The sequence below is a fragment of the Equus quagga genome, chromosome 11 (assembly GCF_021613505.1).
Source record: "Equus quagga isolate Etosha38 chromosome 11, UCLA_HA_Equagga_1.0, whole genome shotgun sequence".
NCBI classification, from domain to species: Eukaryota; Metazoa; Chordata; class Mammalia; order Perissodactyla; family Equidae; genus Equus; species Equus quagga.
In genome coordinates, this window is record NC_060277.1 from 28,390,076 (window position 1) to 28,409,428 (window position 19,353).

A 19,353-nucleotide genomic window follows, 5' to 3' on the forward strand; every position below is an offset into this window, starting at 1 on the left:
CTACCAGATGTTGCCAGATTATTCTCTAAAGTGGCTGCATCAATTAAGAGTCTCATGAGTGTTATGTAACATTCTTCACAATACTTGGAATTGTCAGACTTTGAAATTTCTGCTAACTTAATGGGACTGAAATGGTCTCTCTCTTAAATTAGTAAAGCTGAGCATCTTTTTGGTTATTGAATATTCGTTTTGCTCTTCTATAAATTAGTTTATTTGCTCATTTTTCCATTGGGTTTATACTACTTTTTGATTTGTAGTCCTTTATATATTTTGGATATTAATTCTTTATCAACTACACATATTGGAAATATCTTTTCCCACTCTATAACTTATTTTCTAACTTTGTTTATATTGTTGGTACTGGACTGTTTTATGTCAATTTGGTTATGGCTGGTAACTATGTTTCCCAGAATCTCTTTCTCTGAAATTTTCCAGATTAGAGTAGTCAGCCAAAAGAGAAACTTGTACAAGATATGGAAGGCAAAAATGAAGCAGAAGCCATTATTTTTGGAGGGTCGTCATGGATAGGCATGGTAACAGACAGACACAGAACTGCCCAGCAGGTCCCAGCTTGTTCTCTCTGGTGCTCTGTGCCCAGCCTGTCTTCTTGATGTTGGTCCCACTGACCAGCAGCAGCCTGCAACCATCCCTTGTCTACAAACCCAGAGGCTGTAGCTACACAGAGGCAGCAGTTTCTCCCCAGGGGCCCCCTCTTCTCAGTTCCCCTGCAATACCAGATGTGCTTGGCTTTTTGGAATTCTCTGCAAGTTCTGATTTGTCTATCTAGTCCAGGGCTTCTGAAGACTGGTTAGTGACTATTTCTCTAATCCACTGACTTCCCTTCCCCAGCAACACCCACATTTGTATAAAATCTAAATCCTCAGTTTCCATAATACTTAGAGTGGTTCTAACTTCCTGACTGAAACCTTTGCCAGGTAAAAGTTTTAAATTCTGAAGTAGTCAATTTAATCTTATCCCTTATAGTTTGTGCTTTTTGTGTCTTTAAGATTTAAAAAAAATCTTTCCCAAACCGAAGGTCATAATAATGCTTTCCTATATTTCCTTCTAATGGAGTTGCAAAGCTTTGTTTTACACTTTTTAGGTCTTCAAATATGGTATGAGGGAGGGGGTCCAATTTTACTTTTTCTCTATGGGCAGATATATTCCCAGGACCATTTATCTTCTTTCCATTACTTTCCAAGATCTGAAATGCCATGTCTGCCATATATCAAGATGTATATATATTCTCTTTTCCAATGGTCTATTTGTCTTTCACCGGGCCGTCATCTCACTTAACTACATATACTTACATAGTTGTATAATAAATATTGGTATCTGGTAGGAAGAGCCCCCACACTTTGGTTTTCATCTCCAAATTTGTGTGGTTATTACTGGCCCTATGAACTTCCAAATCAACTTCAGAATCAACCTTATTGGAAGTTTGAATTGAATTATATTGAATTTTTAGATTAATTTACAGGGAATTACTTTCTTTAAAATATTGAGTCTTGCCATTCATTAACAAAATGCCTTTCTCTGTTTACTTAGGTCTGCTTTTATATTTCTCAATGTAAGTTTATCATTTTCTCCATAAAAGTCTTTCATAGTTCTGTTAGATTTATTCCTGTGTATAGTACATCATAGTTTATGCTCTAATGGTAAAACAAACCTTTTTTTGAAATTACAGTTTCTAATTGTGAGTTCCTGGGATATGGGATTGTCCTTCCATTCCTGACACTCAGTTGTTCTCAGTTCAACTTTTGTATATTTAACTTAATAACTAGCAATCTTGTTAAATTCTTTTATTTATTCCATTTATTCCAATAATTTATCTGTAGATAACCATGGATATAAAATCAGATTGCTATGAATAAGAGGAGAATCTAAATGGGCTACTATATCTGAGGAAACTAAAAGCAAACGCTTAAATCAGAGAACAGAATCTTGAGTCAGCCAAGAAGGAAAAAGCAGGAACTGACTTAACAGCAGTTCCATACAATGGTCCTATAAAAAAGTTGCTATACGTAGAGGCTTTTATTCGGGACAGTGTAGAAGGGCTAGTGAGGAGGCAGGCTAGGTATAAAGAGCCCCTGGTTCAAATTTAGCAAAAGGCGATTGAGCTCCTCCAACTATGACCATATCCTGCTTTCCCAGTTAATGAGGACAGCTATGAAATTCAGTTGTCTTTAGTATAAGATTCTCGAAAACCTGAGGGTTTTAAAAATAACTGTAAAAAGTATAGATAATATTTTTAGCCTTCATAGAAGTGCAGAAGTATATTTTTAGCATCTCTAGAGATTCGAAACATTTTCTGTAGCTACTAAGAGGCAACAAATAACTCTCCCTCCCAAAAGGAAGGAAAACACTTGATTTCGTTCCTTAAGTCATATATTTAAAATAATCACACAACAGACAAGACCTAACTTAAAGAAAAGTTTTAGAAGCCAAAATTCTTGAATTCTTGCTTGACTTGTTCTAGATTTTTTCTTAAGAAAAGATGATCATGAGAGCATTTTTCCTTTTACAAAACATTTTCTCAATTTAATACTTATTCTCTCCTTATATCCAAAGGATCTAGCCTTTAAAAACAGCTCTTCATTATGTGAAAATGCATGTTAAAAATATTACTTTATAGAGAAACATCAATTATGAATCTGATTTTACAAAAGTGGAACCCGCTGTACTCAATTATTACTTCTTACTGATAAATGCAAGCAGATTAAAATTTATATATTATTATATATATTATAAATTATAACACAAATAACGTATTTTATTTTACCTTTATTTTACCCATTTATACCAACAAAAAGAAAAATCTCTTTAGGAGAATAGGTCAAGTTGTAGCTCTTAATCTGTTTATTTTAATCAAATTTCAAAAAATTAAAATTCCAGTGTAAATTTAGAAGAACCTTTGCACAAGCTCTTCAAATTCACCAGAACAGAATTTGACTTGTACTTCCTTATTAATGGAGAATTTTAAAAGGCTAGCAGGAGGCTGCTAACAACTTTGTAATTCCCAGGATTGTTACTCGGGCTTGGGCCATAGGACTAGTATTTCAGTGGAGGGGTTCAGCAGCGCAGAGTAAGGAAATTTTCTGTTATTAATATCCATCTTAATCATTCCTTATTGTGTTTACACAGGAACAGATTAGACATCACGGCAGATATAAACATAAGAATTTATATTTTTTAAAGGTTAAAAGTGACACTGAACAATGTCATATGTTCATTAAAAAATATACATACTTAGTATTAAAGGCTAAATTAATTTCCTTTTTTTGAAAGAACTTCCAAGTCTTGAAATATTACCCAACTCTCATAATCCCTTGTATTGAAACTATGCAATAAATATTTGATCTCATTTTCACCAAGACCACAGGCGAAAGGAAGAAAGCTATGTAAAATTACTTCTTAAACACGCAATTTCTACTTGAAATATTGTTAGGGTTGCATCTGGAACATTTTTTCCTATAGGCATTATTTTATTTATTTATTATGCTTAGCATAAAACAGCAATCAGAAAATCAACCTAAAATTGTGATTACGTGCCACTTGGCTTCTGACCATTCTCACCAGGCATATTGGGAGACCTATGCAGCGCCAAATGAAGCCCAGCCCCACACAATGTCTTGCGGAGGGTGATGAGAATGGCACATTGTCTGCGCGGTCTGAACAGAGGTCACAGCAGGGAGAGCATCTGCTAAGATAATGTGAATGAAGGAAACAACTATAATTGCCTCATTAAGAGATCTCTGGCCAAATAATCACAAGAAGAAAGGATGTGGAAAACCACCCTAAAATTAAGTCTATAATAAGGAAAATTTGGGGTAGAATTAAAAATGCAGAAGAATTAAGGAGACCTGTGTATTCTATTGGTTTTACTAATTTTCTTAGTCACTATATGGATGAATGGAAACTTGGATGCAACAGTCCAGTTATTCAACCCCAGCCTTTGCCTGTCATTAGTAGGAAGCAGAAGATGCAAATTCACAGCTGTCCAGGATACAAACAAATGGAAAATCAAGGGTGGTGGGGAATTACTTACACGGGACCCGAACATAGGAACTAAGAAGATTTAAAGTCTATATTCTGAAATTACAATGAAACACACAATTAAAGGCATAAGGAACCTTTTTAGGGGAAAAGAGGTAAAATATAAAAGAGTAAAGTCTAAGAAAAACAAAAGAGAAAAAAGCAGAAATTGTCTCTGCTTGATTGACTTATTTTCTTCTTTTTTCACCTGTCTTTTAAAAATAGATTTTTCTTAAAAGTCCATAGTATACAATTACAACTAAATCCTCACCACTTCAGATTATCAGCCAATATAGGTATATATATATTTTATTCTACATTGTTGATAAGTTAAAATTATTTCATACAAAAAGCTAAGGTAAATGTTTTCCCAATTTAAATTTAAATTAAGTACCCAGTCTGGACACAAGACTAGAATGTACTGAAACTATGACAAATTATTTTTGCATTTTCGTGATATTTTGAGGTTAAGCTTTATGACTAAATTTGTATTACACAGTTAAAGTTTATTATATAAGTAAAATCTTGAAGTGAATTATGGTTACTGAATTTTTCTGATTCCAACAAACACAGTAAAATTAGCTTGTTACACCCATAAGCCAGGTTTAAAATAAGCAAACTATTTGATGACTTTGATGTTTTGCACCCAAAATGTGCTGGCTAATTTTTCCATTCCATTTACCATTCCGGTCTTTAAACTGCCTTAATCTCCTGCCCTCAGATGTTGACCTTGTAAGAATAGGGGTCATAGGTCAGAATAGACAGACCTCAAAGGATCTGGACTATCAATTCATGCCTGAGAGATTTCTCTTCCACAATAGGAACCTACTAAACAGCAAATTCCTAAATCTAATCACACAAGTATCAGGGTGAAACAGTTATTTATTGGAATTTGTTGATTTACATTTTTCAAACATCTCCAGCATCTAAAGAGCATTTTTCTTTTTCTTTTGAGAGCAGGTTCTAAGATATAATAAATATAAAAATAAAATCATTGAAAGAACTTTCAATGTAAAACAGATATCCTTAATAAAATGGCATCATAAACCTAAGTTTAGATGTATTATTTTCAGGAAGGCTACATAGATTTCAAAAAAAAAAAAGCAACTATACATATATATACACCGCTAGAATTCCTGAATTCCTGACCATAAAGCAGTTGGAACACTTGAAATGATACCACAGAGATAATGAGTGGAAGAGATTATCTCTGCTGTCAGGGTAGGTGGGAAAGAGGGTGGAAGAGGGTTACCGCTAGTTAGTTTTGAGTTCACTTGCTCTAAAGGTGAATGAGGGCATTAAATAAGTACTTTTTCTTTTTAATAAACAAATGAAAATACACAGTACTTCAATGAGGAAAGCATAAATCGATCAAAAAAACCCTTATCGTTTCCAAAACCTTCTTGCAAATTTAAAGAATCTGAAATCACAAAATTATGGCCCTGTAAAAACAGCTTTACTATCACACATCCTCACTTTTATTTAAAAAAAAGGCAAGTTAGCTCTTCTAAGGTGGGATAAATTAGACATAGATAATGAGCTTCTGTTTATGTTCACTTTGGTCTTTCTGATCATAAATGGTAAATATATAATAATATAGCATTCGAACATTGTTTTAATGTTAGACTATAAGGAATGTCAAATTTCATAATCAATTTTTAAGTCTAAATGAAGAACATCTCAAAAATGCTAAATTAACAAGTCTTTCTAATATGGTCAAAGGAAAGCAATTTCCTACACTTCCACACCAAAAGCAATAATACTGAAAATCATAACAATTAACCTTCTTTCAAAACAAAATACATTAAACCTTCAACTCATGTAGAAAATCAAAAAGCTTACTCGTGCTAATGCAGTGATACAAATGAAATATTTCATAAAATGGAATGAAAGCAGTAGAACGTTGGTATTATTTTCTAAGTTATTTAAAAAAAATTTCAAGTCAACATTGTTGAAAGGGGACTTGCGTTGTTATGAATAGCACTTCTTGGACTGTGTGGTTGGGTCAAAAGATGTGGAAGGTTAAGGAGAACAAAAAAGATAGTCACTATCCCAGAAAAAAATTAGAATAAAAAAGGAGGTAAAAAAAGAAACCATAAACAATAAAAAAGATACAAGGCTATATATACACCCAATATATACATCTACCATGTATGTATGCTCTTCAAATGTTTTTTTAAAAAATTATACATATTTTTATCACTTAATTATTAAGAATTAAAATAATTTAACCTATATAGAAAGATTTTCGGACAAGTTGTTTCAGTCCACATCCTTTTTACTAGTATACACACTTGTTAGTATAAGCTAAAATTTTATTATATAAAATATTTAATTCTATATTATAGGTTAACATGATTATTTCACATGGATACTAAAAAATCAACAGTGGCAAACAAATAAAATAAATATTCTACTATCTTCCCCCACAATTTCATTCTGTTAAAGATTATTTCTTTATCCTCACAGTAAACTGTGGTTTTTTTAAAAGAATAAAAAGGTACTAAATATAGGCTAGTTTTTGAAAAGAAAAATAAAGTTTTTAAATCTTTTGTTAACAACAGCCTTCATTTTATTATAAAGAGCTTTACAGTGGTCATTAAATTTCTTTCCTCTTTTGAAAATGAACATAAGAAAAAGTAAACAGCAAAAATAAATCTGAAATTATTTCATTTGAAATTTTAAGAAAATATTTTAAATGTAGAGGATTTAGAAGACAACAAGGTAACACTCCTATTGAATAACCGGATGCTAGTAACTGGAGGCAAAACATTAAATTCAGCAGAATTTTAATACAGATTCAAAAAAATAAGCCCACTTTCTTTTGTAAGTAGTTTATGCAAAATTAAAGCATAATCTTTAAAATTATTTTATATTTCTTGCCACAAAGACATAAAAGATGGGTCTACAATATACATGAATATTAGAATGGAACAAATAAGTTCTCTTGAGTGATGGAACCAAATTTTGAATTTGTTAAATATTTTAACACCAGGTAATAAAAACGTTAAAGTTTCAATTTTTTAACCTGAAATGACAGAAATTACATTAAACTTTCTAATTTAAAAAAGATTTTAGGGGCTGGCCTGGGGGTGTAGCAGTTGGGTTCGTGTGCCCCACTTCAGTGGCTTGGGGTTTGTGGGTTTGGATCCCAGGCGTGGACCTATATACCACTCATCAGGCCATGTTGTGGAAGCATCCCACAAACAAAATAGAGGAAGATTGGCACAGATGTCAGCTCAGGGCCATTCTTCTTCAAGCAAAAAGAAGATTAGCAACAGATGTTAGCTCAGGGCCAATCTTCCTCACCAAAAAAAAGAAGATTTCAAGAGAAAAGATATTCTTTTCAACAGACGGTGTTTGAACAATTTATATTATTCAAAGGCCAAAAATGAGCCTCAACCTAAACCTCACATCTCATACAAAAACTAACTCTAAACAAACCGTAGATGTAAATGCAAAATGTAAAACTAAAATACTACAAGAAGAAAACATGGGGAAAAAAATCTTTGCGGCCTAGGATTAAGCAAAGATTTCTTGAACACAGCAAAAAATAAACATGACATAAAATAAAAGATTGATAAATGTCTTTATCAAAATTTAAAACTCTTGCTCTGTGAGAGAGTTTAAGAGATTGGAAAGACAAGCTACAAACTTGGAAAAAATATTGCAAATCATATATCTGACAAAGGGCATGTAAACACAATTTATATAAAGAGCTCTCAAAATGCAACAATAAGAAAAGAACCCAGTAAAAAATGGGCAAAATATATGAACAGACACTTCACCAAAGAGGATATCAGGATGACACAAAAATACAAAAAGAAGCTCAATACCAGCAGCCATTAGGGAAATGAAAATTAAAATCATGATGAGATATCATTACACGTCTATTAGAAAGGCTAAAATAAAAAAATGCTGACAGCACCAAATGCTGACAAAGATGCGAAGCAGTTGGAATTCTTATATTGTTGGTGGGAATTCAAAATAGAACAACCAATCTGTAAGAAAATTTGGCAGTTTCTTATAAACTTAAACATACACCTGTGACCATATTATTGAGCAATCCCACTGCCAGATAAATGAAAATTTATGTTCACATGAAAACCTGTACACAAATGCTTGTAGCAGCTCTATTCATAATTGCCAAACTGTAAACTATTCAAATGCCCTTCAGGGCTGGTCCCGTGGCCGAGTGGTTAAGTTTGCACACTCCGCTTCAGCGGCCCAGGGTGTCACTGGTTTGGATCCTGGGTGCGGACATAGCACTGCTCATCAGGCCACTTTGAGGTGGCGTCCCACATGCCACAATTAGAAGGACCCACAACTAAAATATACTACTATGTACTGGGGGATTCTGGGAGAAAAAGCATAAAAAAAAAAAAAGAAGATTGGCAACAGTTGTTAGCTCAGGTGCCAATCTTTAAAAAAAAAAATGCCCTTCAACAGATGAATGGATAAACACTGTTATACCCATATAATGGAATACTATTAAGCAATAGAAAGGAATAAACTAGTGATACACTCAACAGTGTGGATGAATTTTGAAGCCATTATACTGAGTGAAAAAAGCCAATTTCAAAAGATTACAAACAAACTAAGCCCAAGTTAGTAGAAAAAAGGAAACAACAAAGATCAGAGTGGAAATAAATGAAATGGAGACTAAAAAGACGATAAAAAAGAGCAATAAAACTAAGAACTGGTATTTTGAAAAGATAAACAAAATAGACAAACCTTTAGCTAGACTTACCAAGAAGAAAAAGAGAGACGACTCACATAAAATTAGAAATGAAAGAGAAGACATTACATCTGATACCAGAGAAATACAAAAGATCATAACAGACTACTATGAATTATACACCAACAAATTGCACAACCTATAGGAAATGGATAAATTCCCAGAAAAATACAACCTACCAAGACTGAATCATGAAGAAACAGAAAATCTGAATATAGTAATTACTAATAAGGAGATTGAATCAGTAATCAAAAACCTCCTAACAAAGAAAAGTCCAGGACCATATGGCTTCACTGGTGAACTCTACCAAACATTTAAAGAAGACTTAATACCAATTCTCAAACTCTTCCAAAAAATAGAAGAGGAGGTAACACTTCCAAACTCATTTTATGAGGCCAGCATTATCCTGATACTAAAAGCAGACTAGAATACCGTAAGAAAAGAAAATTACAGGTCCATATCTGTGATGAACATAGATGTAAAATCCTCAACAAAATATGACAAAATTGAATTCAACAACACATTAAAAGGATAACACGTTACAATTAAATGGGATTTATTCCAGAAATACAAGGATGGTTCAACATCTGCAAATGAATCAATGTAATACACCACATTAAGAAAATGAAGGATAAAAACCATATGATCATCTCAACAGAGGCAGAAAACACATTTGACAAAATTCAACATCCATTCATAAGAACCCTCATTTACTAAAATGAGTATAGAGGGAACATACCTCAATATAAAACGAGCCATTTATGACAAGCCCACAGCTAATATCACACAATGGAGAAAAGCTGAAAGCTTTTCCTCTAAGATCAGGAACAAGACAAGGATGCTTACTCCCACCACTTTTATAAAACACAGTAGTGGAAGTCCTAGCCAAAGCAGCTATGCAAGAAAAAGAAATAAAAGTTATCCGAATTGGAAGGAAGAAGTAAAATTGTCTCTATTTGCAGAGGACATGATATTATATACTAAAACCTCCAAAGACTCCACCAAAATACTGATAGAACTAATAAACAAATTCAGTAAAGTTGCCAGATACAAAATCAATATACAAAAATCAGTTGGTTTCTATACACTAACAATGAACTATCAGAAAGAGAAATTAAGAAAACAAATCCATTTAAAATTGCATCAAAAAGAATAAAATGCCTAGGAATAAATTTAACCAAGGAGGTTAAAGGTCTATACACTTAAAACTATAAGACATTGATGAAAGAAATTGAAAACGCAAATAAATGGAAAGACATTCTATGCTCACAGATCGGAAGAATTAATATTGTTAAAATGTCCATATCACCCAAAGTGATCTACAGATTCAATGTAATCCCTTTCAAAATTCCAATGGCATTTTTCACTAAAATAGTACAAACAATCCTAAAATTTGTATGGAACCACAAAAGACTCCAAACAGCCAAAGCAATCTTGAGAAAGAACAAAGCTCAAGGCATCATGCTTCCTGATTTCAAACTATATTACAAAACAATAGTAATCAAACAACATGGTATTGGCATAAAAGACACATAGATCAATGGAACAATGGAACAGAATAGAGAGCTTGGAAACAAAGCCACATATAATACGTCAGTTAATTTAAGATAAAGAAACCAAAAACATACAATGGGGAAAGGATAGTTTCTTCAATAAACAGTAATGGGAGAACTGGGCAGACACATGCAAAACAATTAAACTGGACCACTAGCTTACACCATATACAAAACCCAAAATGGATTAAAGACTTGAACGTAAGACCTGAAACTATAAAACTCCTAGAAGAAAACATAAGGTTTAAGCTTCTTGACATAAGTCTTGGCAATGATTTTTTGGATTTGACACCAAAAACAAAGGCAACAAAAGAAAAATAAACAAATGGAACTATATCAAACCAAAAAGCTTCTGCATAAGTGAAACCACTAAGAAAATGAAAAGGCAGCCTATAAAATACACCCAGCTGCCCATGGTTGCTAGTAATGTAACTTGTGTGGCCACTATGGAAAACAGTATAGAGGTTCCTCAAAAAATTAAAAATAGAATAACCACATGATCCAGCAATTCTACTTCTGGGTATTTACGCAGAAGAAAGGAAACCATTATCTTGAAGAGATATCCGCACCCCATGTTCATTACAGCATTATTTACAATAGGCAAGACATACAAATAACCTAAGTACCCACTGATGAATGAACGGATGATGAAAATGTTATACATATAAACACACGTGCATACATACATACACACTCAACGGAATATTAATCAGCCACAAAAAAGAAGGAAAACTTGCCATTCAGGACAACATGGATGGATCTTGAGGGTACTACGCTAGGTGAAATAAGTAAGACAGAGAAACACAAACACTCTAACACCTCACTTATATGTGGAATCTAAAAGAAAAAACAAACTCACAGAAACAAAGAGGCTGGTGGTGACCAAAGGTGGGAGTTGGAGGGTGAGGGAAATAGGTGAAGGTGGTCAAAATGTACAAACTTTCAGCTATAAAATTAATAAATTCTGAGGTTTAATGTACAGCAGAGCGACTAAAGTTAATTATACTCCATCGTATATTTGAGAGTTGCTAAGAGAGTGAATCTTAGAAGTTCTCATCACAAGAAAAAAAAATTGTAACTATGTGAAGTGATGGATGTTAACTTGTGGTAATCATTTCCCAATATATACATATATGGAATCATTATGCTGAACACCTTAAACTAATACAATGTTGTATCTCAATAAAACTGGTGGGAAAAACATTTTTATTCCAGGCACAAACAGACAAAATTACGGTGACGGAGAATAGGTCACTGGTTGCTAAGAGTTATAAGTGGAAGAGGAGCAAGAATAAAAGAGAGAGTTTTTTGGGGTGATAGACTATTCTGAATCCAGATTATGATGGCGACCACATGAAGCTATACATGTGTTAAAATTCATAGAACTGGACACCAAAAGAAAAAAAGTCAATTTTACTATAGGACAATTTAAAAAATAAAATAAAAATAACACTCCAAGCAAACAAAATACACAGAAATATACCAACACTTACTTTCTCTTTTAAGAGAAATTAGCAGAAATTCTAGCTTTCTAGTACTTCAGCAAATCAAATCAATTATTTAATATCATTATTTTAAATATTTTGTAGGCTATAAAATGCATTTGAAAATATCTTATGTCAGTAATTAAGAAGTACTCAAAAAATGATGAGGACTTGTCAAAAGGACATAGAAACCAGCTCGAAGGGGCTGTTTCTGGCTGAATCTGGGAAATTTGAGCATTAAAATAAATAATAATGGTTACAGACTATAACTCATTGGAAAAAACAGAAACCCAAGGTGTGTACTAATATAATAAATAAATGAAAAATGGCAAGTTTGATGAAGACTGGGATATTTACATGGTGTCAAAGTGTATCCCCACAAAATGCTAATAATTACAAAAGGGAAAAGTAACTTTAAAGTGGAAAAGCTGGGCAGACATCATCGTGACCAAGAGGTCAGAGACATCATCATCAATAATGGGAAAAATCAAAATTGTATGCCATCTGATAGGATACAATAAGAAGGACAGAGCGTCACTTCCATGACATTCTTGTCAAAGATGAACAACCTCAACCTAATCATAAGAAACTATTCGACAAACTCAGACTATGATCTGGATTCACCCTGGTGTTTTCAAGCTTGCTCCTCTGACCCTTATATTGCCTATAAATTCAAAGTCAGACTGAAAGGATTTTGTTAGATTCAAGTTAACCATTTTTGGCATAGTACTTCCAATTTATAGGCAATATAGCTGTGTTCAATAAACAAGTTTAAAGAAACTAGAATAAATCTAGATTATGGTACATTCTACAAAACAATTGGCCTGAGGCCAGCCCTCTGGTCGAGTGGTTAAGTTCACACACTCTGCTTCAGGGGCTTGGGGTTCTCCAGTTTGGATCCTGGGTGTGGACCTACACACTGCTCATCAAGCCATGCTGTGGTGGCGTCCCATATAGAGGAACTAGAATGACTTACACCTAGGATACACAACTATGTACTGGGCCATGGGGAGAGAAAAAAAAAGAGGAAGATTGGCATGAGATGTTAGGGCCAATCTTCTGAAAGAAAAAAAAATTGGCCTAGAAGAACATGTGTGTAGGGAGGCACTGTTTTAGATTACAAGAGACTTAAGACATAAAAACTAACTTAAAGTCATGTTCCTTAACTGGATTCTGATTTGAAAAAAATAGCCACAAAAGATAAGTTTTGAACTGGGGAAATTTTAATATAGACTGGATACTAGATGCTACTAAGGAAGTATTATTTATTTTGACAGGGATGATATAGCATGATATTACAGTGTTATGCATCTGTAAAATATTTTGAAACTTTAAAAACTTTTCACAAAAATGTTTATAATTATTGATATATATGACATGGGTATATATATGGATGTTGACCATACCATTTTTTTATTCTGAAAACTTTCATAATGCAAAGTAAAAATAAAATAAAATGGGAGAAAATCATAAGAATAATCATAGAAAGTATTAAGAAAAAACAGTGTAACAGAAATTAATCCAAGAGCTGGTTCTTTGAAATACAATAAAATACTTAATCAAGCAAAAGCGTTAGGAAAAAACAGGCAATGGGAAATAACTAGAAAATCTAGAATATTTTAAGATTTTTGAGGCTACTTTACATAATTATGCTAAGAAACATGAAAATCTGGATCAAAGCACAATTTTATTCTCATTATTAAAGGTGTCTCAGCAAGTAGACATGGTTAATGACCGTGGGAAAAATCAAGAAAGTTACCAAAGATCTCTGAAGTCTTTTAAACATTTAGAGAGCAAATCACTGCCTTGGTAACTGTTCCAGCCATCAGCTAACACTGTCGCATCTTGTTTTCTCATTGTTTCAGTTTCTATACAGGAGTCTCTAGGCTTATTTGAATATTTTATTGCAGTTTGTATCCATCATTTTATAAAAACAAGTGGCACAGGGAACTGCTAATTCTAGTGACAAAAATGATGGACATCCTGTACTTAGTTAGAAATCATTAGATATCAAATGTGTAAAAGCTTTAATCACAATAAGAACACAACAAACAACAAACGTCAGCAGTTGGAGCAGTTATTCACCCTCTGACCACCACCAACTTCTACCTTGTCAGCTCATTCCTTCTAGTACTCCAACTTCAGCAATTCTTTGACCCCATTTGCAACCTACACACCATGAGCCTGACACTTTTTCAATGTCTTTACTCCTTAAACAGTTTATATTCTATGATCCATCATTGCAACCGCTCCCTTGCATACACCCTCAGCGTCCTCGCTTCTTTCCCTTTGTCATTCTCACTACCAAAGCCCCAGCTGTAGTTAAATCCATCTTTCTGCCTGTTTCACAGCTGTAGCCATTGAAGTCAACAATGGCAGGAGAAAAAACAGGATCACACTGCCCACTAACCTGAAGTGGGTTTTTTGTATAATCTGGAATTCTAACTTTTCTCTATAATGCGTTCACTCTTCTATTTTCCGATTTCATACCTTCTCCTTTCTTTTTTAATTTTGAAACCTCCTCTTTGCTTCACATTTCCCTAGGAAAACAGCATAAAAAGATGAGAAATCTTACCTTATTCCATCTTCACATCTACCTACCCACCCGTATGTGTACCCGTATGCTGTGCCTTACCTCCAGTTTTGAAGAATGAACCATCTGTCCTCGCTAGCTCTCTCAGTTGTGCTTTAAATCCTGATCCTCTCTCCCACTCAAGGAAATCACTCCAGCCATTGCCCTCCCTCCCCTGCATGTTCAATCTTTCCTTTACTACTAGACCATTCCCACTGGCACATAAACATGCTATAATTTCTTCCCCTCAGATACTGCTTCATTTTTCTGCTCCCATTTAGAGGAAAACTCAAAAAATGATCTGTTCTTGCTGTCTCCACTTCCTCTCCTTTCCTTCTTTGTTGAACACAACACACTTAGGCTTTTACTCTCACCAGTCCACTGAATCTGCTCTTGTCAACTACACCAATGACTTCCCTGTTGCTAAATGGTCAAGTGTTGTTGGTAATCTTACTTGATCATTTCACCATGAGCACTGTTTAACACTACTGATACCCTCTCCTTGAAACACTTCTTTCCTTGACTTCTGAGACAAAATCTTCTCTTGATTCTCCTCCTCTTTCCCTTTTTCTTACTTAGTGCCCTTTGCTATTCCTCCTACTCTTCCTGATCCCCTAAATGAGGGAATGCTCCAGGGCTCAGTCCTCTTCTCTTTTCTATGTATGCTCACTCTGACGGAGATTTCATTCAGTCCTAAGGCTGTAAATATCACCTTTTTTGCTGAATACCACCAAATTTTTATCTCTAGCTTGGAACTCCATCCTTATGCATCCATCCACCTAATCTACATTTCCACTGGGATGTCTACTATACATCTCCAACTAAATATATCTGAAATCATGATTTCCTGCTCCTTCTCTAGTCTTCTTCATCTTGGTAAATGGTTCTTTCATCCTTCTGGTTGCTCAGGCCAAACAAACCCTGAAGTCATCCTGAACACTTCACTTTCTTTCACAGTCCACATATGATCTGATAGCAAATCCTGCTGTCTCTACTTTCAAAACATATCAAGATTTTTGTTTACCACCTCTACTGCCACCATCCTAATCGGAACCACCAGTATCTCTTTCCTGCATTATCGGAGCTGCCTCCTTAGTGGTCTCTCTACTTCCATTCTTGCCTCTCCACTTTGCGTTGTCATCACAGCTGCCAGAAGGATACTTTAAGGAGATAAATCAGCTCATGTTACTTGTCAACTTAAAATTTTCCAATGACTTCCCATCTTCCCCCAAACCAAAGTCCTTACAATGGTTGACAAGGTCCTACATGAAGGAATGTCCTGCTGTCTTACTTCTCTACTCTCACCCTCCACTACTTTCCCTCTCTTACTGATTCCAATCCAGCACACATGTAAAACATGCCAGAACTGGGGCCAGCCCAGTGGTGCAGTGGTTAAGTTAGCAAGCTCTCCTTCAGAAGCCTGGGTTTTGCCAGTTCAGATCTCCGGTGCAGACCTATGCACCACTTATCAAGAGATGCTGTGGCAGGTGTCACACATATAAAGTAGAGGAAGATGGGTATGGATGTTAGCTCAGGGCCAATCTTCCTCAGCAAAAAAAAAAAAAAGAGGATAATTAGTAGCAGATGTTAGCTCAGGGCTCATCTTCCCCCCAAAATAAAAAATTACAAAAATTAAAACATGCCAGAACTATACTTAAAGATTTTACCTCAAAGACACGGGAAAATAAAGGATTTTGTTTTATTTTATTTTACATTGCTTTACTTGTATGTATATACTATCTCTCTCTTTGGGAACAGAAAATCACTTTAACAGGTAAGTGTATCATTACACCTTCACACATTTTCATGGACTTTCTTTTACACAAAATGAGCTCTTAAAAATGTAGATGAAAACTGAATTTATTCTCTTACTGATGGCTTTTCAAACCAGTGTGAAAATATAGACCAGACAATAAATGCTGTTGAGATAACTAGCTAGCAATTTGGAGAGAAGAGAAAAGAAAATCCAGATACTTATAGTCCTCCCTTCAAAAACAAATTACATACAAAGAGAAGAGATAGTTAATGTAAAAGATGAATTAATAAAAATTACATTAGAAAATATAGATGAATGAAGTATATTTTTAATTTGGTAGTTTGGAAAGCCAGATAGCAATCAAGTCAGATAGCATTAAGGAAAGCGTGACAGACATGTCAGTATAAAAGTTCAAAACTTCAATACTATTTTTAAAAGTCACTAAAATTAAAGCTAAAATACATTTCACAAGCAAAAAAAAATATTATCTATTTGAGACAAAAGGTTAACATCGTAAATATACAAAGAGAATGTGAGATAATAGAAAATATATATTGGTCTCTGCCCCCAGTTCCTGACACAGAGCTCCTAAAACCCTTGTAACTTCCTGAGTGATAAGAACACTAGAAGCATCTCTTGTTCTAATGTTGGTCTCTGACCTCTATTCCTAACACAGGGCTCCTGAAACCCTTGTAACTTCCTGGGTGATAGGACTGTCTTGTTCTAATGAGGCAACTCCGGCTGGGTTCCTGGATGGCTGGATGGGGGCTGGTCACCGGAAAGAGCAAGTCACAATTAGAAACTCGGAATTTTCAGCCACAAACCTACCATTCTCTTAAGAAGGGTGAAGGGCTGAAAATGGAGTTAATGATTGATCATGCCTATTTGATGAAGCCTCCATAAAATCCCAAATGTATGGGGTTCAGAGAGCTTCCAGGTTGGTGAACACATCCACATTGGGAGGATGATGTACCCCAGCTCCACAGAGACAGAATCTCCTGCACCTGGGACCCTCCCAGAACTCGCCCCGTGGATCTCTTCATCTGGCTGTTCATCTGTGTCCTTTATCATATCCTTTAACAAACTGGTGAATGTAAGTAAGTGTTTCCCTGAGTTCTGTGAGCCACTCTAGCAAATTAATCAAGCCTGATGAGGGGGTTGTGGGAACCTCCAATTTGTAGCCAAATCCAACAGAAGCTTTGGGTAACCTGGGGACCCACCACCTGCTTTTGGCATCTGAAGCGTGGTGGCAAGCAGTCTTGTGTGACTGAGACCTTAACCCGTGGAATCTGATGCTCTCTCCAGGTAGATAGTGTCAGGATTGAGTTAAATTCTAGGACACCCAGCTGGTGTGATGGAGAATTGATTGGAGTGGAGAAAAATCTCCACACATTTGGTGACCAGAGGTGAAGTGTTCTGTGTAAAAGTAAAGGAGACACACAGGAGAAAAACACATTCAGGAAGAACTGGGTTTTTCCCAATATAGGAAAGCAGAACACTGATTTTTTTCCTGAACAGAGAACTTACAAATCAATAATAGCAAATGAAATTCTCAACAGAAAAATGAGCCAAGGACAAGAAACCTACAATCCATAGAAGAAAAAAATAAAAATGAGGGGCCAGCCCCATGGCCGAGTGGTTGGGTTTGCACGCTCCACTTTGGCGGCCCAGGGTTTCGTGGGTTCGGATCCTGGGCACGGACATGGCACCACTCATCAGGCCATGTTGAGGCAGCATCCCACATAGCACAACTAGAAGGACCCACAACAAAAAAATATACCACTATGTACTGGGGGCATTTAGGGGAGAAAGAGCAGGGAAAAAAAAAAAAAGAAGATTGGCAACAGTTGTTAGCTCAGGTGCCAATCTTTAAAAAAAAAAAAAGTTAAAAAATAAATAAAAAGGAAAACTAACATATATTTAACCTCTAATCTAATCAAAAGATGCAAAGGAAAAAATGAGCCGCGTCTCTTAACCTACGTAATTGGAAAAGATTAAAAAGATGACATCATTCAATGAGCAGTCTCACTTCTAAAGGGGTTGTACATTAGCCCTAATCATTTCTGGAGAGCATTTTGGAAATCGATATCAAAATTTTTAAAGTGCATAGTTTTCGATCCAGATTTTTCACTATTAGGTATTTGTCCTAAGGATCTAATCAGACAATTTTTCAAACATGTACATATAAGGATCCCCACTGTGGTACTACTGATACATTCAAAATACTGGAAACAGTCTAAATTTAGCAATTAATTTAACATAGCCTTGTTTACATTTTGGTTCATTCACACGGTGGGAGTTTATGCAGGTGCTAATGATTGACATGAAATGTTCCATGATATACTGTTAAGTTAAAAAAACAAATCCAAGTTTCAAAAATACTGCATACATATTATGATTCCCACCTCTAGTCAGGATTTCAAATAATTTTTTTCCTGACTTCTTTACAGTTTTTTATATTGTTTGAATTTTCTATACGAGTTATCTTTTAAAAACAGACAAAGCAGTAAGTGTATCTGCATTTGAAAAAAAGTGTTAAGATGTACAGAGGGGCACTTCTGTCTGTTGGGAACGTCAGCTTCTTTCTCATTTGTGGTCTCAGAATGGTCTGGTGGAAATGATAGTCAGGAGACTACCCAGTGCTCAATGCTGAAAGCTCAGTTAAGTATATTCTGCAGACAGTTCAAACTGCAAGAAAGCCTATACTGATGAATTCTATTCAACTATGTGGCAGTGGTGGTATTTTATTTTATTTTGGCTGGGCTATGCAAAGTCCAATAACATCATAAAAATATAAGTAAATTTTCAGAAATCTTTTCCAAATACAATAAAGTCATAAACTAACGAAGTAAAATGATTACCTATCTCCCTTTGGTTTTCTTTTCTGTAGTGTCTTCCCTTTGGGTCTTCTTTCACTTCCTAAACAGGGGCTCCCACCAGGTCCTGTTACCCGTATTGATTCAAGGCCTTTGGAAGATTTTTTAAATGTGAATTCCACTGGTTCTCCTTCTTTTAGGCTTCTAAATCCTTCCATGAATAACTTGCTCTGTAAAGGGGGAGAGGGAGAGAAAGAGAGAGAGATCATGATGATTAAAGCTTTACAAATTATCTCTATGATTTTAACATAGCAAGATATTCTCTGTTACCCATTACAAAGTATAAAGTCTTTTTTTTTTTAAGTTCAGTACAAGTTATACCATTATAAGTTTCCTGTT

At 34.9% G+C, this 19,353-nt stretch overlaps 1 protein-coding gene across 1 annotated transcript in view; it reads right to left on the minus strand.

Annotated features, from left to right (window-relative positions):
- The window catches only part of LIN28B (lin-28 homolog B), a 120,512-nt gene that overhangs the window by 38,247 nt on the left and 62,912 nt on the right, over positions 1-19,353 (minus strand). The window contains exon 3 of the mRNA XM_046674774.1: positions 19,000-19,184. Within this exon, the coding sequence (XP_046530730.1) occupies positions 19,000-19,184 (185 nt within the window). The remainder of the gene's footprint in view (positions 1-18,999; positions 19,185-19,353) is intronic.